This window comes from Oreochromis niloticus, linkage group LG11 (genome assembly GCF_001858045.2).
Source record: "Oreochromis niloticus isolate F11D_XX linkage group LG11, O_niloticus_UMD_NMBU, whole genome shotgun sequence".
NCBI lineage: Eukaryota > Metazoa > Chordata > Actinopteri > Cichliformes > Cichlidae > Oreochromis > Oreochromis niloticus.
In genome coordinates, this window is record NC_031976.2 from 24,434,596 (window position 1) to 24,455,115 (window position 20,520).

At 38.1% G+C, this 20,520-nt stretch overlaps 1 protein-coding gene across 2 annotated transcripts; it reads right to left on the reverse strand.

The window, feature by feature from the left end:
* Positions 1 to 14,910: 14,910 nt before the first annotated feature.
* Positions 14,911 to 19,531, reverse strand: LOC102080761 (uncharacterized). Of its 2 annotated transcripts, XM_005455533.4 has the most exons (8): positions 19,178 to 19,531; positions 18,900 to 18,979; positions 18,730 to 18,811; positions 18,217 to 18,567; positions 17,790 to 17,892; positions 17,447 to 17,481; positions 17,303 to 17,355; positions 14,911 to 17,155 (listed from the first exon to the last, which is right to left on the reverse strand). In XM_005455533.4, the coding sequence occupies exons 3-8, from the start codon at positions 18,791 to 18,793 to the stop codon at positions 16,994 to 16,996; spliced, it is 768 nt and encodes a 255-aa protein (XP_005455590.1). In that variant the 5' UTR covers positions 18,794 to 18,811; positions 18,900 to 18,979; positions 19,178 to 19,531; the 3' UTR covers positions 14,911 to 16,993. The 2 variants fall into 2 exon arrangements, with proteins under 2 accessions (XP_005455590.1, XP_025766955.1); XM_025911170.1 differs by lacking the exon at positions 19,178 to 19,531 and having other exon boundaries at positions 18,900 to 19,168.
* Positions 19,532 to 20,520: the final 989 nt, after the last annotated feature.

Below are 20,520 nucleotides of genomic sequence, written 5' to 3' on the forward strand. Positions count from 1 at the left end.
TGAATTTGTCAAAATAAACAATAAAGTAAATAAAAAGCTTTGATTTAAGAGCTTAATATTGTAAACAGCAAATAAATATATAAAGAAATAAAAGTTTACTGCAGACAGTATTTCATAGCCTCAGTGAAATCACACAGCAAATGCTTGAAAATTGCCAGTGATAATGATGGTGTTCTGTTCACAGCTGCACCATTACAGAAACTTTGCAAACTATATTTTATCAAAAATTACACTCACAACGCAACACCTGAGGACAGGATTATGACATTTATACTGAGCAATGTTCTTCACAACAGACTGCAGCTTTACAAAACTTACAAACCATACAGTCCATCTTTTCATTTCATTTCTTGTATTTGATTTAAAGCTGCAGAAGTAAAGTTTCATATCATAAATAAATGCAGTTCTCCAGGCAACCAAGTTAATTTTCCACTGTATTTGCCATTTAAGCATTGGCATGGCATACTGGTTTCTTCATTGCCCAGTGTCTTCTCTATTGATTGTGTAATTTTCCACTTTAATCTTCAACTTCTTTCCATCTTCCTTCTTTGATGGTTTTCAAAGGAAAAATAACTTTCTGTATCCTGTGGCATTTGTCAGCACTCCTCTGCAGGATAAAAGGAGTTGGCTGTGTTACTTAAACCTCCTGCAGAAATACATACAATATAAACACTGCAGAATTAAAATCAGGTGCAGCTTGTTTTTGCAGTAGTGGTTGAGATTACCATAGAAGCTTTTCACTGCATCATGGTAAAAGAAGAAGTTATTTGCATTGATAAAATGTTGGAGGCTTGCAGAAAGCAGCTCACTGTGGCTGTTTCTTCTTTTTGTCCCTGCAATACGAAAAAACACCAATTCCAATAAATTGGGACACTATGTAAAAAAACAGAGTGCACTGCTATGCAAATCTCATAAACCTGAAATGTTTATATTGAGAAAATGTACTTTTACTTCATTTTAACAACATGCCTAAAAAAAGGTTGGGCCATTTATACCACTGAGTAGCGTCCCCTCTTCTTTGAAGAACAGTCACTAAACCTCTGGCAACTGAGGAGACGAGCTGCTGGACCTCTGTGAGAGGGATGTTGTCCCATTCATGTCTTAAAAAGGATTCTTGGGTCTTTTTTTGTGGTAGTTTTCTTTCCATGATGTACAAAATGTTTTCAGCTGCCAAAGGATGCAGGCAGACGAGATAAACTCTCCGACTCTTCTACTGCAGTTTTTGTTTTAATAGTTGCAGAATGCAGTTTAGCATTGTCTTGCTGAAATCTGCAAGGCCTTCTCAGTGTTACTTTCAGAGAGCTTCACATTTATATTTGTCTGATCACAGAACCGTTCCACTTTCCCTCTGGCCCAGAGAAGATGATGATGTTTTTGGGTCATGCTCACATACGGCTTTCTTCTTTGCAATGATAACCTACATTTCTACAGACAGCAACTTCTAGAAATGTTGTGTGAGAATCACCCTTGCTTTTAATGCAGTGCTGCCGGAGAGTCTGAAGATCATAGACATGGGTCAATCCTCATTATCAGCTTGGTTGTTTTGTACAGAGTTTTCTTCAGATTGTCTGAATCCTTTGGTATTATAAACACTACATAATGCAAGCAGCACATGTCTGCTTTTGGGTCGTAAATGATGCCAAAAATGCCCATATTTTTTTGTAATTTTGAGTTTTGAGTCTGTGTGGAGGGTGGTATGTTTTATGTACTGTGTATAAAAACATTTATTTTATATAATAATCTAATAGTTCTAAATCCACGGGTTGTTTGCTAAAATATCTGGAGGTTATTCAATTCAATTTTATTTATATAGTTACAAATCTCAACAGCAGTCACCTCAAGGCACTTTATATTGTAAGGTAGACCCTACAATAATACATATAGAGAAAAAAATGAACAATCATATGACCCCCTATGAGCACGGACTATGGCGACAGTGGGAAGGAAAAACTCCCTTTTAACAGGAAGAAACCTCCGGCAGAAGCAGGTGTGGGATGTCACACTTTTATTTAAAAGAATAAAATAAATAAAATCAAGTCCAAAGTCTTTATTGGTTTAACTTTTATCAGTGGATGGTTTTTTTAGTCAATGCTGGACTAAAAGTAGTCAAGATAAATGATAAAGTAATGATAGGATGTATACAACTTAACTACAAATTCCATTAATGTACATTTTTCACTGTCTTTCCAACACTGAGTAATGCACCCATGCTATCTCATTCACAGGAAAAACTCAAAAAACTCCAAAAACCACCACCTGTCAGATCTGTCCAAACTTTAGGAACCAAGTTGTTTTTTCTGCCAATCTAGAGACAGCTACGTAGAAAACACAACTCTATTCTCACAACACAGATTATAAAGATAATCAAATTTCTCAAGAACTGACTTTCAGTATGAAAAAGCACAGAGCAAATTCAGCTCAAATGAGCCTTCGAAATTACTTTGCAACAAGAAAAATGTATTTTGTTCACACGTGCTCTGACAGCACCGAGCGAGCAGACACTTTCACACCCACAGACTGACACTGTGAGGAAATGCTGTTCGAAAGCCAGCAGGTGACAGTTCGTCAGGTACAGACCAGCGTGGTATGTTTGCAAACCACATTTTCACCCTTTTTTTCATACAGTAAAAAACACTGCAACACCTGCAGGTGGGATTTTCACATAATCTTTAAGTAATGTTCTGAATTAAAATACTGTGGGAGATAAAGGAGTACAGCTATTGTTACGACTCCAGCCAGTGCCATATCATGGAAAACTACCTGCAGCCAAAAGAAAACATTCCTTGATCAAACATATCTAACAGTATAAAACCAAGCAACAATCAAGTCAAAGAGAAAACCTTTAAAAAGAAAAGTCCAGTAAACTTTACTTTCACAAACACAGTTTATTCCCGTATTACATGTTTTGTGTGTGTTTAAAGCTGCTGTTAAGTTTGAGGATTCAGAAAAGAAGAAAGAAAAAATTGAGCACCAACAAAACAGTCTACTTGCAATTACTATACAAGTCTCAATACTTTGCAACCAAACTGAAACTGGCTGTGATGACGGGAGAAGAAAATGAAGGACCCGCCGACATAGACAGGAATAAGACTCAAGACTAACGGAGCTAACAGATTAAATAACAGAGTCTGTCTTAAAACATGATGACTTCCTCAGGTGATGGAGTCGGGGCAGGGTGCAGTCTCAAAATCTCAAAAGATTAGAATAGCTCATTTTGAATTTAAGTGAATTTCTGTGCAAACAGTATAAATACAACATGTGTCTTGGTTTAGTTCAGAACACACCACCACAGTAATGGGAAAATTGTCCAGAAGACGATCATCAAGACCCTCCACAAAGGTGGTAAGGTCATAGCCAAGGAGGCTGTTTGCAGAGCACTGTACCAAAATATATTGACTGTTTTTCAGGTACGTTCTAAGTATTTTAATGAGTGCCCTAAAAAGGGTTCTTGGAAAGGTGACGGGCGTGTCTGTTGGCTTGAAACAATTGTCAAGAAAAGTTGAGTGAAGAACTTGTGAGAGCTTCACAAAGGGTGAATTGAGGCTGGTGTTAGTGCATCGAGAGTCACCACACACAGACATCTTCAGGAAAGTAATGGTAACCAGTAATGCTGAACAAGGGACAACGTGAGAAGCGCCTGACCTGGGCTGAGGAGGAGAAGAACTGAACTGCTCCTCAGTGATCCAGTCTTCTTTTCAGATGAAAAGAAATTTTGGATTTAATTTGGAAATCAAATTTTAGAGTCTGAATGAAGAGCAGAGAGTCACAGAATCCAAGTGTTTGAAGTCCTGTGTGAAGTTTCCACAGTCTGTGATGATTTTGGGTGCCGTCCGATCTGCTGATGTGTCTGAAGTCAATACACAGCCAACTACCAGGACACTTACTTCATGGTTTTACCTGCTTTATGAAGCCTGATTTCCTTTTTCCAGCAGGACGTAGAATCCAACATATATAAACTGAACCCGGAGAATCTGCAACATATTATCAAGAGGAAGATGAGAAACACCCGACTCCGCATGTCAGACGAGCTGAAAGCATCTATCCAAACACCCAGTGCCTCATCCTGATCACCTTCATGCTGTGGCACACTGATGTAGTAGTGAGTATGCAGATAAATAAACTTTTCATAAGTTGGACATTTCTGTATTGTAAATAAGTTTTGGTGGAACTTAGAAAACGTTCCAAAGATTTGAGACACTGGTTCCTGATTTTAATGAAGTATAAGTCCATCCATCCATCCATCCGCTTATCCTTTTCAGGGTCGCGGGGGGCGCTGGAGCCTATCCCAGCTGTCATAGGGCGAGAGGGGGGGTACGCCCTGGACAGGTCGCCAGTCTGTCGCAGGGCCAACACACAGGGACAGACAACCATTCACACTCACATTCACACCTAGTGGCAATTTGGATTATCCAATTAACCTATCCCCACAAGCTGCATGTCTATGGATGGTGGGAGGAAGCCGGAGTACCCGGGGAGAACATGCAAACTCCACACAGAAAGACCCCAGCCTGATGGTGGAATTGAACTCAGAACCTTCTTGCTGTGTGGCAACAGTGCTAACCACCGCTGCCCCTGAAGTGTAAGTCATAATAATCAAAAAGGGGTTTAATTATTCCACTTTGGATAGAATATGCATATAGAATATATGCATCTAAAGTTTGTCTTTTTTAATTAAATTGTAGAAGGCCCCAGGGCAGACCCAGGACACGCTGGAGAGATTATATCTCTCGGCTGGCCTGGGAACGCCTTGGTGTTACCCCGGATAAGCTGGAGGAGGTGGCTGGGGAGAGGGAGGTCTGGGCTTCTCTGCTTGGGCTGCTGCCCCCGCGACCCGGCCTCGGATGAAGTGGATGAAGATGGATGGATGGATGGATGTAGAAAAAATAATTTTTATATATAAAACTTGATAATTACAAATTTCTTGAGATGGCTAAACAGAACTATTACACATCACAATCTGTTGAACAGTTATTTTCTTATTTCCTTCCATTCCATCAAATAAAAATACCAAAATAAAAACAAAATCTCCAATTAATTATTATATTTATTCTTTTACTTCTAAATTCTCTTTTGGTTGTGTTATTTTAATTTTATTTAAATTTTGCTTTGTTCTTCTCTTTGGTTTGGACAAAGAGGAACTTTGTATGCTTACTCACACTTTGTAATTGTGGTTCTCTTTGCAAACACTTTCTCTGTGTTTGCCACATGTTGTATCAATTTGAGTCTCCTGCTGCCAGACTGTGCGTTAACATCAAAGTGGACCAAATCAGGAACGCCGTGTGATTCCTAAGACGTCTTCTTTTTTGTCCACTGCCTGTTGTGCACAATGAAAATTTGCAACAGAATATCCTACCTGCTGTTCACGCTTATCTACATTTCATTACACACAGGTAAGACTCACATGTTTGTACTTTGTCAATTTTCAAGTTTTGAAAAAAGTTAAAAATGTATCAAAATTATATTGATTTTAAATAATATAAAAGCAGTTAGAAATTGTCAGGACACAGCGTCTTTTGTGCACAGTCTATTCTAGAATAAATGTTAACTAAGTAATTGCAAAAAATAATAGGGAAAAAGCAGCTGTTTTAGCCTTACCTTTTGTCAATATGTCACAATTTATTTTTGGCAGTTCTGAATGCACAACAACTCAAAATGTTGGCTGAAATGTCTGCATCTATTGGAAATGATGTCACCATACCCTGCCAATTAATCCAGCAGCCAGAGAATACAAGTATTACTCAGGTTCAGTGGACTCTCCAGCAACCAGAAAAAGAAGGTTTCCCCATTATTGTTTGTAACAGCCAGTATGGGGTGAATATTCCCAAGTCTCGACTGAGCCAGAGGGTGAAGTTGGCAGAACAAGCGTTGATGATTCAGGCTGTGGAAATGGCAGACGCGGGGTCGTACACCTGCAGCATTTCCACCTTTCCCAGTGGTAAATTTGAAGGAACCACCAAACTTGTTGTTGAAGGTAAGTAAAGTTATCTGATCTGTTTGATTTGGAAACAATAAATTTATATTTTTAAAGAACCCTCAACATTTGCTAAAGTTATACTTTTGACATTTGCTAATTCCCATAAGAAAATTACAATTAAAACGGTGAGTCTGCTGTTTAAATGGAAAGATGCATTTGGACTATGGGATTGTAATCTTCTTACTGTGAGGCAGCTGTGCTAACCTCGTCACATCCGTGCAAATATTTAGGAACAAAGGCTGCATGGAAATAGTTCAACAAGATTTGTTTGAAAAATAGTTACTCTCGTAGGTTTGAATGATTAAATAACAACAACAGAACTATTACCTTACATCATGTATCTGAGGTTACAATCTTATTGTTGTGTTTCTCCCATAACGTTACCAAGGTGAGATGGTGAGATTACCAAGACTGATCGCTTTTGGAGTATTCTTGCTGATAAATGGGGCCATGATAGCCACAACTTATTTCATTATTAGAAGAAGAAGGTTTGTATAAGTGTGTGTGTGTGTGTGTGTGTGTGTGTGTGTGTGTGTGTGTGTGTCTGTGAGCTGTTAGAAAGCATATTTCTTCCAGGACCAAGAATGTGTCATTATTAAATATTACTGCGCAACATTTGTCATTAAGTCAATATTTACAGCTGAGAAAATTCACAGCTGAAATAAGGTATTTATACTGTAACCAATCACAAAACTCCAGGATGAGGATTTTATCATGATATATTAGTATCACAACAGCATTTTTTAAATGTATTTGCTAAACATTTACAGTTGAAATCAGGCACTGAAACCAGAGCCAATCACAAATCTCTATTTTTATCACTCAGACATAAGGCTGTCTTTGAGCATCGGGTCTACACAGGTGAGTTCTACTTCTCTGAATTTCTAATACTGAGCAGCAGTTTATTTTATGGCATTAGTCTCGTTTCAGTTCCTTTTACTAAAACTATTCTGTCTTTCAGATACAGTTGAAACACTGATGTTAGACTGAAAGAGGTGAGCTCACAGCTGGGTTAATTTAAGATTTCTAGCTCAAATTTTTTATAATTCAGTTACTTTGACAAAAACAACTTTGAAATCAACCTGATGAAAACAAAGAGAATAAAAGCAAGCACTGAACTGTTACACGTGCAGGTACAAGATCTTTTCTGCAGTGATGTCGAGTTCAACCATCCTGAAATGTACCTCATCCTCCACTGACAAGCATAAAGAGACTCAGGATGTTATGCTTCAAATGAAGATACACTTTTACATCACTCATTACAACAGTTACATCTTCATAGTAATGAATACATGAAGAGAAGCCTACTGGTCTATATTTCCCTTAAAGCTTTTTTTCCCTTGCCTCAATGCATGCCTGCCAAAAGGGTAGTAAATGCATGCTTAGTTCTGTGGTTTAAAGCAAACATTGGCCAATCTTTGCATTACAGAAAAGTAATGCAATTTACAATTTCACAATTTGCCCAAAGAGAGGAGGTCATAGGAAGTATTCCTGCATTGCACATTCCCAGAAGGGACATCACTTAAGGGTGTTTGGGGGCAGCAGTGGTGAAGGTTTAATGGGTGTTAGAGTTGTCACTGCAATATATGATTGGCCACCACGGAGCTCCATATATTTGCCTGGTTTGTTTCTCCCAATGCTGTACCTCTGTGAAAGGTATTGAGGGCTATTTGCAGTCAAAAGTTTTAGTTGAGTCTTTTGGCTGCTGGTTCCAAAATCAATTGTTGGCTGTGAATATTTCTTCCATGAGCCAGTGGAAGAACAAGCTTCAGCGCAACAGTGACCTCATGTGTTGAATTGATGAAATGCAATTAGCCTTTAAATTTGGAAGTATTCAAATCAAACTCAAACCTACCTATATTCAAAGGCTTATATATATATATATATATATATATATATATATATATATATATATATGTATAGTGTATACATATATAATACATATATATATATATATATATATATATATATGTACACACACACACACACACACACACACACACACACACACACACACACACACACACACACACACACATATATATATATGTTTGTGTAGACATTTGCATATAAGAGTATGCTTGTGTATAAATGGATGTCTTGTAATGTTTTTATCTCATTTATTATAATTTCTCTTTTTATTTTGACTACTTTGGCCGACATTCTTTTAAACGTGCTATACAAATAAAAACTTGACTGTTGAATTGCTGCACAACATCATTTGTAACTCTCTTAGTGTCGTTTTCAAAACAGTTGAGGCATTTTTCGTAACAGAATCATCTCTGCAAAAGACAAAAAAATATATAAACCTTTTTCATGCATGTCAAAGCAAAGTCAGTCAATGACTTCAACTCTGCAACCAATGAGTACAAACCGTGTCACAGACATAAAATCAAACTTTATGGAGTCTGGAAAATTGCCTGGAAAAAATGTGTGCCTAATCTAAAGTAAATAGCATTCAGACATAACAATAAAATGTGTTTATACAATATCACTGATGAAACTGTACATGGGAAACTATCTTCTTTTTCTTTCAGCTGCTTCATCAACCCTCTGCATGTCCTTCTTCACATCTTCTATGCGGTCTTCTTCTTTTCTTCCTGCCTGGCAGCTCCATCTTTGGCATACTTTGTCCAGTACATCCACTATCCCTCCTCTGCACACATCCAAACCATCTCAGTCTTGCCTCTCTAACTTTACCTCTAAAACTGTCAACCTGAACTGTCCCTCTGATATATTCATTTGTAATCTTGTTCATCCTGCTCACTCCCAATGAAAATGTCAGCATCTCCAACTCTGCCTCCTGTCTTTTTGCCAATGCAACAGTCTTCAAACCATACATCATAGTGGGTCGCACTACCACCTTGTAAATCTTACCTTTCACTCTTGTTGCTGTCCTCCTGTCACATATCCCCCGACACTCATCTCCAACCACTCAACCCTTCCTCCACTCTCTTCTTCACGTATCTTGTGCACTGTTCTTACATTTTCACTATTTCACTTCCCTCACTTTCATTCACATACATGTATTCTCTTCATGTCTCCTGCTCTCTTTCATCTGCTCCCTGCTCTCACTATAGATCACAATGTCATAGTCAAACATCATAGTCTACACAATTGGCTGCCTCACCTAATCGTCAACATGTCCATCATGATTGCAAACAAGAAAGGGGTCAGAGTTTATCCCCTGATGTGGCGTAAATCTTGTGAATGTGATAACTCGCTGAGGAAGTTACCCAGGATTTGAAAAGCTAAGGTGCCTTTCTCATACCTACTCATTCCACCATCAAGGATCCCATCAAGCTCCTTACAGGCAGCTTCCTTCACTTCCTTTCATCCTGCACTTCAGCTGTAGTTTCCCAGTTATCTGGCAACACTTCCATACCATTCAGAGCCTGTTTAGACTCCTCCCCAAACTCTGTGCAACATTTAACCAACAATTTAATCCTATGATTACGCTCTTCCTCTTCTTGGTTTCCAAAGTCATCCTGCACACACTACCATTCGATGCTGTCTAGCTTCATTCTCCCCTGACACCACTTTGCTATTGCTTTTAGATTGCACCTCGTTCCACTTTTAAGTTCCTCCCTTTGCTTCACCACATCCATTTCCTTTCTTTATGCAAAATACACCACCATCTGTCCATCCCAGTTCCCCCTCCTTAAAATAATGCCTGCCCAGCACCTTCTCATCACCTCTGTTCAGTTCACTGACATGTCTACTGAAGTCTGTCCCAGTCACCACTCTCTCCCCTCTGGGAACACTCTGACCCACTTCATTCATCTTACTCCAGACTTCCCCTCTCTCATCTGACTTACATCCAGCTTGTGGAGCATATACACGGACAAGATTCCACATCACATGTTTGATTTCCAGCTTCAAAATTTTAATGACTCAGCAAGTTGACACCCAGAGAGCATGTTGGTCATGAAGGATGTCACAGATGATGCTTTGTTGTTCTCTCTTGTTCCCAAAGAGTTTTCAGATATCTTGTGTTTATCAGGGTGGTGCTTCCTGAACTCGTAATTATGGGAGTGAATTTCCTTGAGCAATTACAGAAACAATCCTGTAGAAGTGGAAATGTTTCAAGGCAAAACGTACATCAGGAGAATTTAGACAGATGCCACATAAGCTTACAGTTAATGCAAACAGAAGAACAGAAAAATCATGGGTGACATTTTCTGTATAAATCAAATCCTGAAGTTACTGATGCTACTGCAATTTAATCCTATAACAGCACCAGCCAGAACCATTTATAAGAGGCACAATGGATCCACGCTTTCTTCTTATGCCAGCTTCTGACCCTACCATCTCAATGCCACAGCAGAACTCAAGACTCGTCATTTCCTCACTCGTTCAATTTTTGTCAATATATATGAACTGTAGCTTCAGTTTCTGTCCTCAGCTGACAGGAGTGGCACCCGGTGTGGTCTTGTGTTGTGTGTTTCAGTGTACCTTGGTTGTAATGAGTGTTTGTTAGTCTTACTTTTGCCTTCAGATGAGGCGGTGTTGCTAATCTCATCTGAGCTTACTTGTAGTTTTCTGCATTGCAATGCACTGACTAAATCATGCAAAACATATCTATAATTTTCTTTAAAGCTACACTAGAAGTTGACTTATCTGTCCACCCTTTTGGTGAAAAAACATCTCATTAATCTCATCTAGTGTGCAATTATATTTAGCATAGACAATTGTGGCATTTAAATGTATGAAACTTTGTCATAAATAGTGAAATATCTCAGCAACTATTGGAAGATTTGAGGTCACTGTCAACACATTTTTGTTAATTCTCAGTTTCACCATGATTCTAATCTAGCTTTGCTCATTTCATCTTTATTAGTTTCAGTGCTCATTTTTATTTTTATTGCAGTGTGTGGAGGGGGGGCTGGTGTGTTACATAAACTTTACAAAATTACACTTGCTGCTATGACGTGCTCAGACAGCAGCGAGTGAGCAGGCACTTTCACAACCACAGACTGACACTATGAAAAAATGTCGTTTGAAAACTGACAGGTGACTGAGACAGTTCGTCAGGCTTAGAGCAGTATGGTAAGTTTGTAACCACGTTTGGTTTTTGTACAGTAAAAAATGCTGCAACACGCACAAACAGGACTGTGATAGTGTCACTAACCAAAGTTCTACACAAGAGAGTCAAAGGTGACAAAATACTGAGAGAGATAAAAGACTACAATTGTTTTTACTACAGCCTGTGCAAAGTCATGGAAAACTACCTACAACTCCAAAAAATAATCAGGTAATCAGATGATCCCAGGTAAGCGAATGAGTGCCAGGGGAGTTGTTGGCTGAGAGAGATTTTCCATACAGATGGAGTGATGGAGAGCAGGCAGGATGAATCTGTTCAGAGATACCTGAGCACTGTATGGCCCCTGGGTCACATCTGGCCCATGGTTGGGTCTGAACAGGCTTTGGAAGGTCAATCGTATATTAGAATTCAAAACATAAACAAGTATATATTATGCAGTTTGTCCCATTTTAACCACCAAATACTGTTTGATAAACTCCTAATTAGACATTGGCTTAGTGTTTCTATGGAAAGACCAGCTTCCTTATGTCCTGTACAATGGCAACAAACAGTAAAATATTTCTGCTTTCTCAATTTTATAATAGGTCATTATATACATTTGGATTACATACTCGATTACTGGATATGACCTGTGTGTTGTAAAAATTCAGTAAAATATTTAGATTCAAATATTTTTAAAATAATATAAGTTAAAAGATTAAGAATATTTCTATTTTGTCACATGACAACAGCTGGTAATAATCCTTAATTAGTGTGTGAAGCTTCTTTCCAGACCTCTAAACTAAGAAGCTAGGGAAGACACACAGACGAGACTATAACCGACACAGAAACATAAGCTGTCAAAGTAAAACAGGAAATAGAAATGCTGACTTGACACTGACAGAAAAGTAAACAAATACAGTGACGGAGACCGGACACATACAGACAGACCGAGAAACAAACACGGAGGCAAAACGGATTAAATACAAGGAAGCTAGGGAGGACACACACAGACGAGATCAAGACAGACTGGATACAAAAGGGAACTAACCAGACGAAGGAACAAAGAACTAGAAACAAAAATTACTAAAGTAGGAAGCAGAGGGGAAAAATACTAAAAACCAAAGGACCAAGCAATAAAGAACCAAAGTATAATCATATAACAGAATGAATAAAAGGAATGAATAAAAAACCTACATAAACTCAAGACACTGGGTCCAAACTCAAGGATCCTAACACGGCAAAGTAAAAATTACTACATCAGTAATGGAAAGAGAATTTTAAAGATAAGTGTGGATTTTCCACACCATCGTTCCTTACAGATCTGTACACACAAGCCAAGGGCTTCTACAGTAACAAACAGTAAAAGTCACATTAGTGACTGTAAGACTGTAAACCATCTTTACCCTGAGATATGAACACAAAGAAACTTGCAAAATAAGTATTTGAGAAACAGTCACAATGCACAATGTAGCCTGACCCTAAACCTGATTATGAACTTTTCAACATAGTCACAAAGATGTGCTTTTGGCTTTTAATTTTTAAGGTATTTAAAACTTTGGACAGCAAATGTTTACTGTAAACTGGTTTGTCATTGCTCACTTCCGATAGTCTGGCAATTTTTGCATAATGTAAATGTTTCGATGAGTTTCTAATTTACTTTCACTGTGACTGACTTCCTGTATGAGAAACATGTGACAACTGTGACAGTAACTTTAAGCTAGCAGCACAAAGATCGGTTCGTCTTTACAAATGAATTTGCCATGACTGTTATATTAACATTCACGTTAAACAGTGCTAACATTATTTTATAAGTGCTTATTCCAGATCTAGAGTATTCCTGTGTGCGATCATCCATTTGAATGAATGATTACAAATCTCATGACAATCTAATAGGCATTGGGGGCCCATTCTAACCCCCATCTTTGAGGCTAATTACCGAATGATTGTGCCATGTATGAACTGATAATACTCAAACTGGGTGATGAGGAAGCAGAACTTTTTTGTGCTTACTCAGAGTTACTCGTGGTGTTTCTCTTTGCAAATACTTCTTCCTTTTCTTGGCTTGCCACATATTCCCATAATGTCAGATCTGTCTCTTTCTGACAGACTCAAGGTTTACTTGAAAGTTGACAAAATCAGCAACACTATGCAATTTGCAAGTCATCTTCTTTTTGCCCAATTCTTGTTGTCCATGATGAAAAATGTGCGAGAGATTAACCTAACTACTACTGACACTGATTACTTTACTCCCAGGTAAGACTTTTGCAATTTAGCATTTTAAAAACACTAGTTAGAGCCATATATGGGTTATATGCGGTTTATATTGACTAAATAATGCAAATTATGTTTTTTTTTGTTGTTGTTGGTTTTTTTTTGCATCTGTCCAATCAGCATTATTGTCTTAAGGCCAAGAAAAATGCCCAACAGATTTATTTTCCCAAGTGGATCATTACAGCTTTGCCCACTTGTCCACTTGATTTCATAGTTTGTTCAATCTTTGTTATTTGTATATGTATTTATTAGTGCTGTCAGCGTTTATGTCATTAAAATGACGTTAACAGCATAGCTGCATTAACGCAGCAAATCTCCGTTAGCGAGTTAGGGCGCATCGCCCTGTGCATTGGGCTGCACGGTGTCAACGCGTTAGCGCGGTTAGCCTGTTAATGCGTTAGCACCATACAGCCCCACGCACGGGGCGATCCACGCTAAGTCGCTAACGGAGATTTGCTGCGTTAATGCAGTTATGCTGTTAACATCATTTTAACGAGATTAATGCTGACAGCACTCTCTCTCTCATATATATATATATATATGTGTATAAACGTGTATATATATATATATATATGTTGTTTATTTCTTGTCACTTTTATTTCATAAACCTGCTTTTGCAGTGCTAATGGTTATATAAAAGTACACTATGATGAACCATGCAAACCATAACAAGCTTGTGACACTAAGTAATAATCTGATTGTTGCTTTTTTTAACTACTGAGGTGTTGCAGACATGTGACTACTAATCACATGATGTTAACTTCAACATTTTGGGCAGGAGACGGTCATGGTGACAGTGTAGGATCAAGGGATCTAAAATGAGCTTGAATCAATTCTGTATGTATATAAAGTCTTCAAAGAAATAGTTCCACGAACAGATTTGCTTGAAAAATAGTGGTTACAGATCATAAATCCAGTTCTGTGAGGATGGATGTAACCCCCAGTGGGCTTCAACAACTGGTTTAAGTGTGCAGAGTGAAGGTCGTGGCCATCCCATTCATACTCTGCCCCTGATTGTACGTCCAGTAAAACAGTCTTTTTAATTTTCATTAAGTAATCAACACTGTTAGCTTATATTAAAATTTCGATTCAAATTTGTCTTATTGTTGTTTTTCGTCCCCCACAACAAGGTGAACATTCAATATAAGACTTACCAAGGTGAGATAGTGAGCTCAGCATGGGTGATTACTGCTGAACTACTCGGGCTGATAGTTGGGACCTCAGTAGCCACAGTGAATGTCATTATCATCAAAAAGGCATGACAAGGATCTTATATATTAATAATTACCATGTCACTTAAGTCAGCTCATCTTCACCTTGTCTTCATGCCTAAATACACTGATTTGGTGTCACATGATGGGCTGATTAGATATTGGTATTAACCAATATAAACAGTTCCACCTAACAAAATGCACTTTCCCCACCACATAACCAGACTCCCAGTTTTTTCTGATAAGTTGGATTACAGTAAGGGCCAGACTGGAAGCTGTATATAAAAAATTTAATTAACATTTCTTTTAAACTTAAGAAACACGAAACATTCAAAATGAGAGAGGAAAACCAAGTACAGAAGAGACAAAAATGACTATAAATGTGACAGAGACAAACTCTTTTTAAAAAAAGACAAAAAACGAATTCCTTCTGTTACACCCATGTTTGCTTGTTGTTCGTCCTCCTTGTTCACACATCACAACATAGCTCATGAATGTCTTTTCCTGTGATGCATTTTCAGTATTACATTCATCATGTGTCTTCACTTCTAGTGGGAAAATATTGCTGAGTGTACTTATTCACATCTTTGTAATCTGATATGGAATGACTTTCATAACGCACTCCTTAAACTGCCTTGTCTTATCGCTGACATCAGTTTCCTGTCAAGACAGAGCTCATCATAGCAGAAAAGGAAAACCACAGAATTAGTTTGGTGAACATGGAAAGGTTTAAACTGCAACTATATCAAGATCAACAACCACAAATAACCATGTGCAGAATTAACAGAAGTACACACTCACACAGCCGTCTACTGGAGAACATTATCTCTAAAGCATTACATCAATGCAATCGAATTTCTCAACTTTCAAATATCACACAAAGAAAATAAATATAAACATTTGATATAAGATTTCATGATTTTATGGGAAAAAAAGTTTACACTTGTTTTGACAGCATAGAGTGAATCTGGAGACGTCACATGTACACATCTTGTGTTCAACATTTTCACACCCACAACCAAATAACGCTGACAGGAAATGCTAGAAAGTAGCATTCGATAGTCAAGGTGTTAAGCTCAGTTTTCCACCACGACAGACACTTTTGCAATCCAGTTTTTGTCACAAACTATGCTCACAATGCAACACCTGCGTATGGGGTTGTGACAGTAATATTGAGCAATATTTTTCACAGACCCAAGCAGACAGGGCACTGGACAGAGTACAGCACCTCAACTTTAACTATAAGTTATGAAACTGGATAACATACAGTGCTGATCTTTACAGTGATTGATTTTGGTTTACGCCCGCTGTAATAAACTACGATAATATGAAAAAATTAAATAAAGGCAACAGGCAATGACGTTGATTTTACTGGAGAACTTTGTTGAACTTTGCTGTTTCCTGTTTCTGCATTGCCCAGTTACTTCTGCATTAATTGTGTAACTTTTTTAAATGTTTATCTTCCATTTCTTTTCATCTTCCTCCTTTCATGGTTTGCTGAAGAGTAATAGGAACTCTCACTGAATGTTGTCAGTGCCGTTGTCAGGAACAGAACTTCTCTGCAGGGTAATTTTACTTTTATGGCCACGTAACACTGGAAATGTCAGGTTAGCAAGCAAGAACGGACTGCTTCATGTAGCTGAACCCTCCTGCAGAAATGCAGCGATAGACTGCAGAGTAAACTGCAGAGCTGTAGTGCTGGAGATCACCATGCAGGTGTTTCATTTCATTCCAGTAAACCAAGAAGTTGTTTACATTCACAACAGTTTAGAGGTTTGCAGAAAGCAGCTCATTGTGAATGCTTGCATTTATTCCCTGCAAAAACAACTGAATAAAGTCATGGGTGGCAAACATAAGGCCCAGGGGCCCGAATCGAACCAGCGAACACTTGAATTTGGCCCACAGGACAGTTTCGGAAAGTATCAAAAAGTGTATAGATTTTAAATTTCAACGATTTACAGCTTTTCCTATTGATAAAGACTGCTCACACCCATACTACACCAAAGTAGTTGCCAAAGAGGTAAACAATTAAACTGTTATTAATGAGCCCACATTAAATGAACAAAACTTCATATTTTATAATTACAGGACAGCCTCAGTGAACTATCATAACTTTTTCTGTAATTTTAAACATTTATCATGTTGTTTTACTGGTTCAGCCATTTAAAGTGGATTCAGAGCTGGGTGAAATATAGGAGCAATGATTGGCTGGATATTAAAGATCCCTGGTCGACACAACTTTGCATTTCTTTGTTGCAATTGGATAATTTTTTTATCTTATGCAGTGTGATAGAGCAGCATCTGCTAGAGTAGATCAAACACTGATTAGTCCTCTGACTTGCAGCCTGTGGGTGTTTTTCTAGCACATGCATACACACGAAACCATGAGGCCAAAATATTCCTTTGGTTACGACTAAACACCTAAACAAGTGTTCATATTATCATCAGGCACTTTTATCACAATAATAAACTAAAACAACACAAAAACACAACACAAAAATGGTAAAAATGCTAAACATAAACATACTCTGTATCTGATTTGGTCGGTTGACGAGAAACCATGACCTCGGAGTACGTGACGTCGTCAACATACACGCTCTCTCTGAGTTTGTAATTGGATAAAGGAGAGGCATCGCTGAAAGGTTTCACTTTGATGTCAGAGTACACCACATCCTGTGAATAAATGTAAGAAAATATGGTAATTGCTCTCTTGTAATTAAAAAAAACCTATGGCAGGACAACAGCGTAAATATAAATTAAATGTATCTGACCAAAACATATTCAACCTAAAAAACTGGACCCTCAAACCATGGAGCTCACCTGGTCTCTCTCAGTTGCAGATGATTGCGACTCTCTCTCTGGACCAGTCGTATCTGAAAGACATGCACGTTTCGTTACAGAAATATGCAAATGATTTAAGTATTTACAAAACCAATTAGTGGAAATTGTTGTGCATGTTCTTACCAATGACGAAACGAAACCTAGCTGAAGAATGGCGTCTGAGCAAACGAGACAAAAGTGATTTTGGTGATTTAGAAAAGAAGTTAGGTCTTTAGCTACAATTAGAAGTTTTGATCAGTCTGATGATTATAGTTTAATTGCTGTTTGGTCTGTGAAACAGCAATTAAACACAAACAGCAAACAGTTTCCCAGAGTCTAAAGTTTCTTAAGGCTTAAAGTCTTGACCATAAAATGGATTTCCTTCCTTTGTGGTGAATTTTGGCCACAAAGACGATGGATCCCTCAAGTATGATTCAGTCAGCAGTAGTCTCTATAATACAAATAACATGTGAGAACATACACTCACCTTCTAATGCGGATGAAATAAAGCATGGCCACCACGATCGCTAACAGCAACAAGACAGCAGTCACTATAGCAAGAACTATTCCTGCTGACAATGGCTTCGTTTCTGTCGGAATAAAGTCTGATTAAAGTCCACAGCTAATTAACATTAAACTAACATTAAACCAGTCTACTAACAAAAACTAGCTTTCATGTTTTATAGCATAAACATTTTAACTACACATGGATACTTTAATCATGAGTAATATTAGATGTTGGTCAAAATTTCTGATGTTAAAATGAATAGGACACAAAAGCAGAAAAAAGTTATTCAGACTGAATGTTTGGTTTGTGTCAGCTAAATCTTGAAGATTATACCTAATAAATATTACCTCATATATAACATTCAATCTTGTTTTATATCAGTGTACAAAAGCAGTTACAGTCTTACCTTCAACAACAAGTTTGGTGGTTCCTTCAAATGTACCACTGGGAAAAGTGGAAATGCTGCAGGTATAGGATCCTGCATCTTTCATTTCTAGAGCCTTAATTACCAACGAATGTTTATCAAACGCCACTCTCTCCTTCAGTGGGCTCTCTGAAATATTCATTCCAAACATAGTGTTGAAAACAATGAGAGTGACTTTCTTTTTTCCTGTTCCTCCTTCATCCTGGAGAGCCCACTGAACCTGAGTGACATTGGTATGGTTTGGTCCTTGGATTAACTGACAGCTCAGGGTGACATCATGTCCAAGGTATCCAGTCACTTCAGGTGAGACTTCGACTCTTTGTGCCACAAAAACTGCCAAAAGGTCAATCACGACACAACGATGAGGGGGAAGAGAGACGAAAATAGAAAAGAAATCAGGTTACAAATTGGTATTTATTCATTATGTTTTCAAGCATTTCTAGCATAGCAGGAGTGTTTTAGAAAAGCTGGTAAAAACATAAAACTGGGTCTCACCTGGGAAAAATGTAATGTAAATTAGCTGAACCAGCAGGTGAGATCGCCCGTTGCACATTTTCATTGTACACAACAACAGGAACTAACAATACAGAAAAAGAAAACTTACAAATCATACAGGATCTCTGATTAAGTATGTCAGCTTTCAAGATAAACTCAAAGAAACTTACAGTTACCAACAGAGGGATCCGTAGCCTTTCTAGTTCAGTCCAAGGCTAAAACCTGGAGACTAGACTGAAATATTAGACCACTGAAAAAAAGAGAGTTTGCAAAGAGGAACACAGGCTGGTTTAAGTTCTCAGCAGTAAACAAAACGAGACCTTTCCCATAAAACCACAGGCTCAAAATAACTCTGTTGACTAAGACGCAATGAAACTTGGGGTGGAGTAAATGTATCTGCCTACAGTTATCCACCAGAAAAATATACATTCAAATAAAAATAACTTACCCATTAAGGGGAGAGAGAACGGCACAGCCACGTCGGAAATCAATTTGTCATCCATCAGAACTCTTACTGGAAATGTACTGTGTACCCAAACCATTACACAGTGATCTTTAACTTTGTGATTTTCAGCTCAGTCCTATGTAGTGAGCATGATGTCAGGTTACTCCTCTCTGCCTCCTTTCATGTTCTGCTCAACGGGGACCTCGTGTGGTCAAATCAGGGCGATCTCGGTTAGATACTGGGCTATTCTGACTTTGTTTTATTGCCACATGAGAAAAATGCTGATAAAATGTTTGAGCACATGTGCCAAATCCAAATCCCAGTTTGAGCGTGTGGGAGCATTTTGAGGATGTAGGACTCAAACTATTCCATTTTTATTATGTAAATGAAACATTTGCGGGTAAAAATGTCCGCGGTTTCGTTCCACTTTATTTGAAGGAAGTTAACATCACTTTAACAATAAATATAACTGCTAAGCGTGGCAACTTTGGTTGGTTTTTTAGCGCACATACATATATGGATTTGCATGTGACAAAAAAAGGGGGGTATCATACACACAGAATAGATCTTTGTATTTAACCTTCATTTGGATTGTCCTAACTTTAAAGTTTAAAGGTTGACTTTGCATTGAAAAATGTGTCCATGGGCATATGAACATGTCGCATGAAACTACCTTGAGGACTATATTTTACTACAGAGACTGAAAACAGCAAAAGCCTGACTGTTACTGCTGGTGACAAGGTTTTCAAAACTGTGGTTGAAGTGGTTAACATGTCTGCTGTTTGCTTGTGGTTTGATGGTTAGAAATATGTCTGTGACTTCAACATCCTCACTTCTGACTGTCAACCTGCTTGCTTGACAAGGTTTAATTAATGATAGGAGAAAGAAAGATTAAAGAAAACACACGCACAACATCAATTCCTGTGGCAACTCATGGGCTCAGTGAGTCTATAAATGAGTTTCATGTGTGAGTTCAGAGTTACTTTAATGATCTAACTCAGTTATTTACACGGTATTACCATCCGCATGTTGTTCTTCATTCTGCCTGACTATCTGCTCCAGTGTGTGAAGTGACATATTAAACTGAGCTCTAGGCTCAGACTGATTTTTTTTTGGCTGCTACTTGTGATTACGGAAGTTATAAAGATCAGCTGAAATACTACCTCATTTTTGTGTGTCTGTAGCATACTGATTAGCCCAACAATGCAAGCCTAGTTCCCACCGTGGCTTTTAGCTTCTTTAAAACTTTAAATAGGATCCCGAATGATAACAGTAAAAACCCCCCAAAACAAACAGTTTAGCGCCTCATATCAGTGAGCTATCATTGGGCCTCCTGAAGAAAGCAT

Coding starts and splice junctions, on each gene's coding strand:
- LOC102080761 (XM_005455533.4), bottom strand. CDS start 18,793: ATGAAAATGTGCAACGGGCGATCTCACCTGCTGGTTCAGCTAATTTAC. Junction 17,482..17,789: donor TATTTCATCCGCATTAGAAG/GTGAGTGTATGT, acceptor TCGTTTGCTCAG/ACGCCATTCTTCAGCTAGGT. Junction 17,356..17,446: donor TAGGTTTCGTTTCGTCATTG/GTAAGAACATGC, acceptor CATGTCTTTCAG/ATACGACTGGTCCAGAGAGA.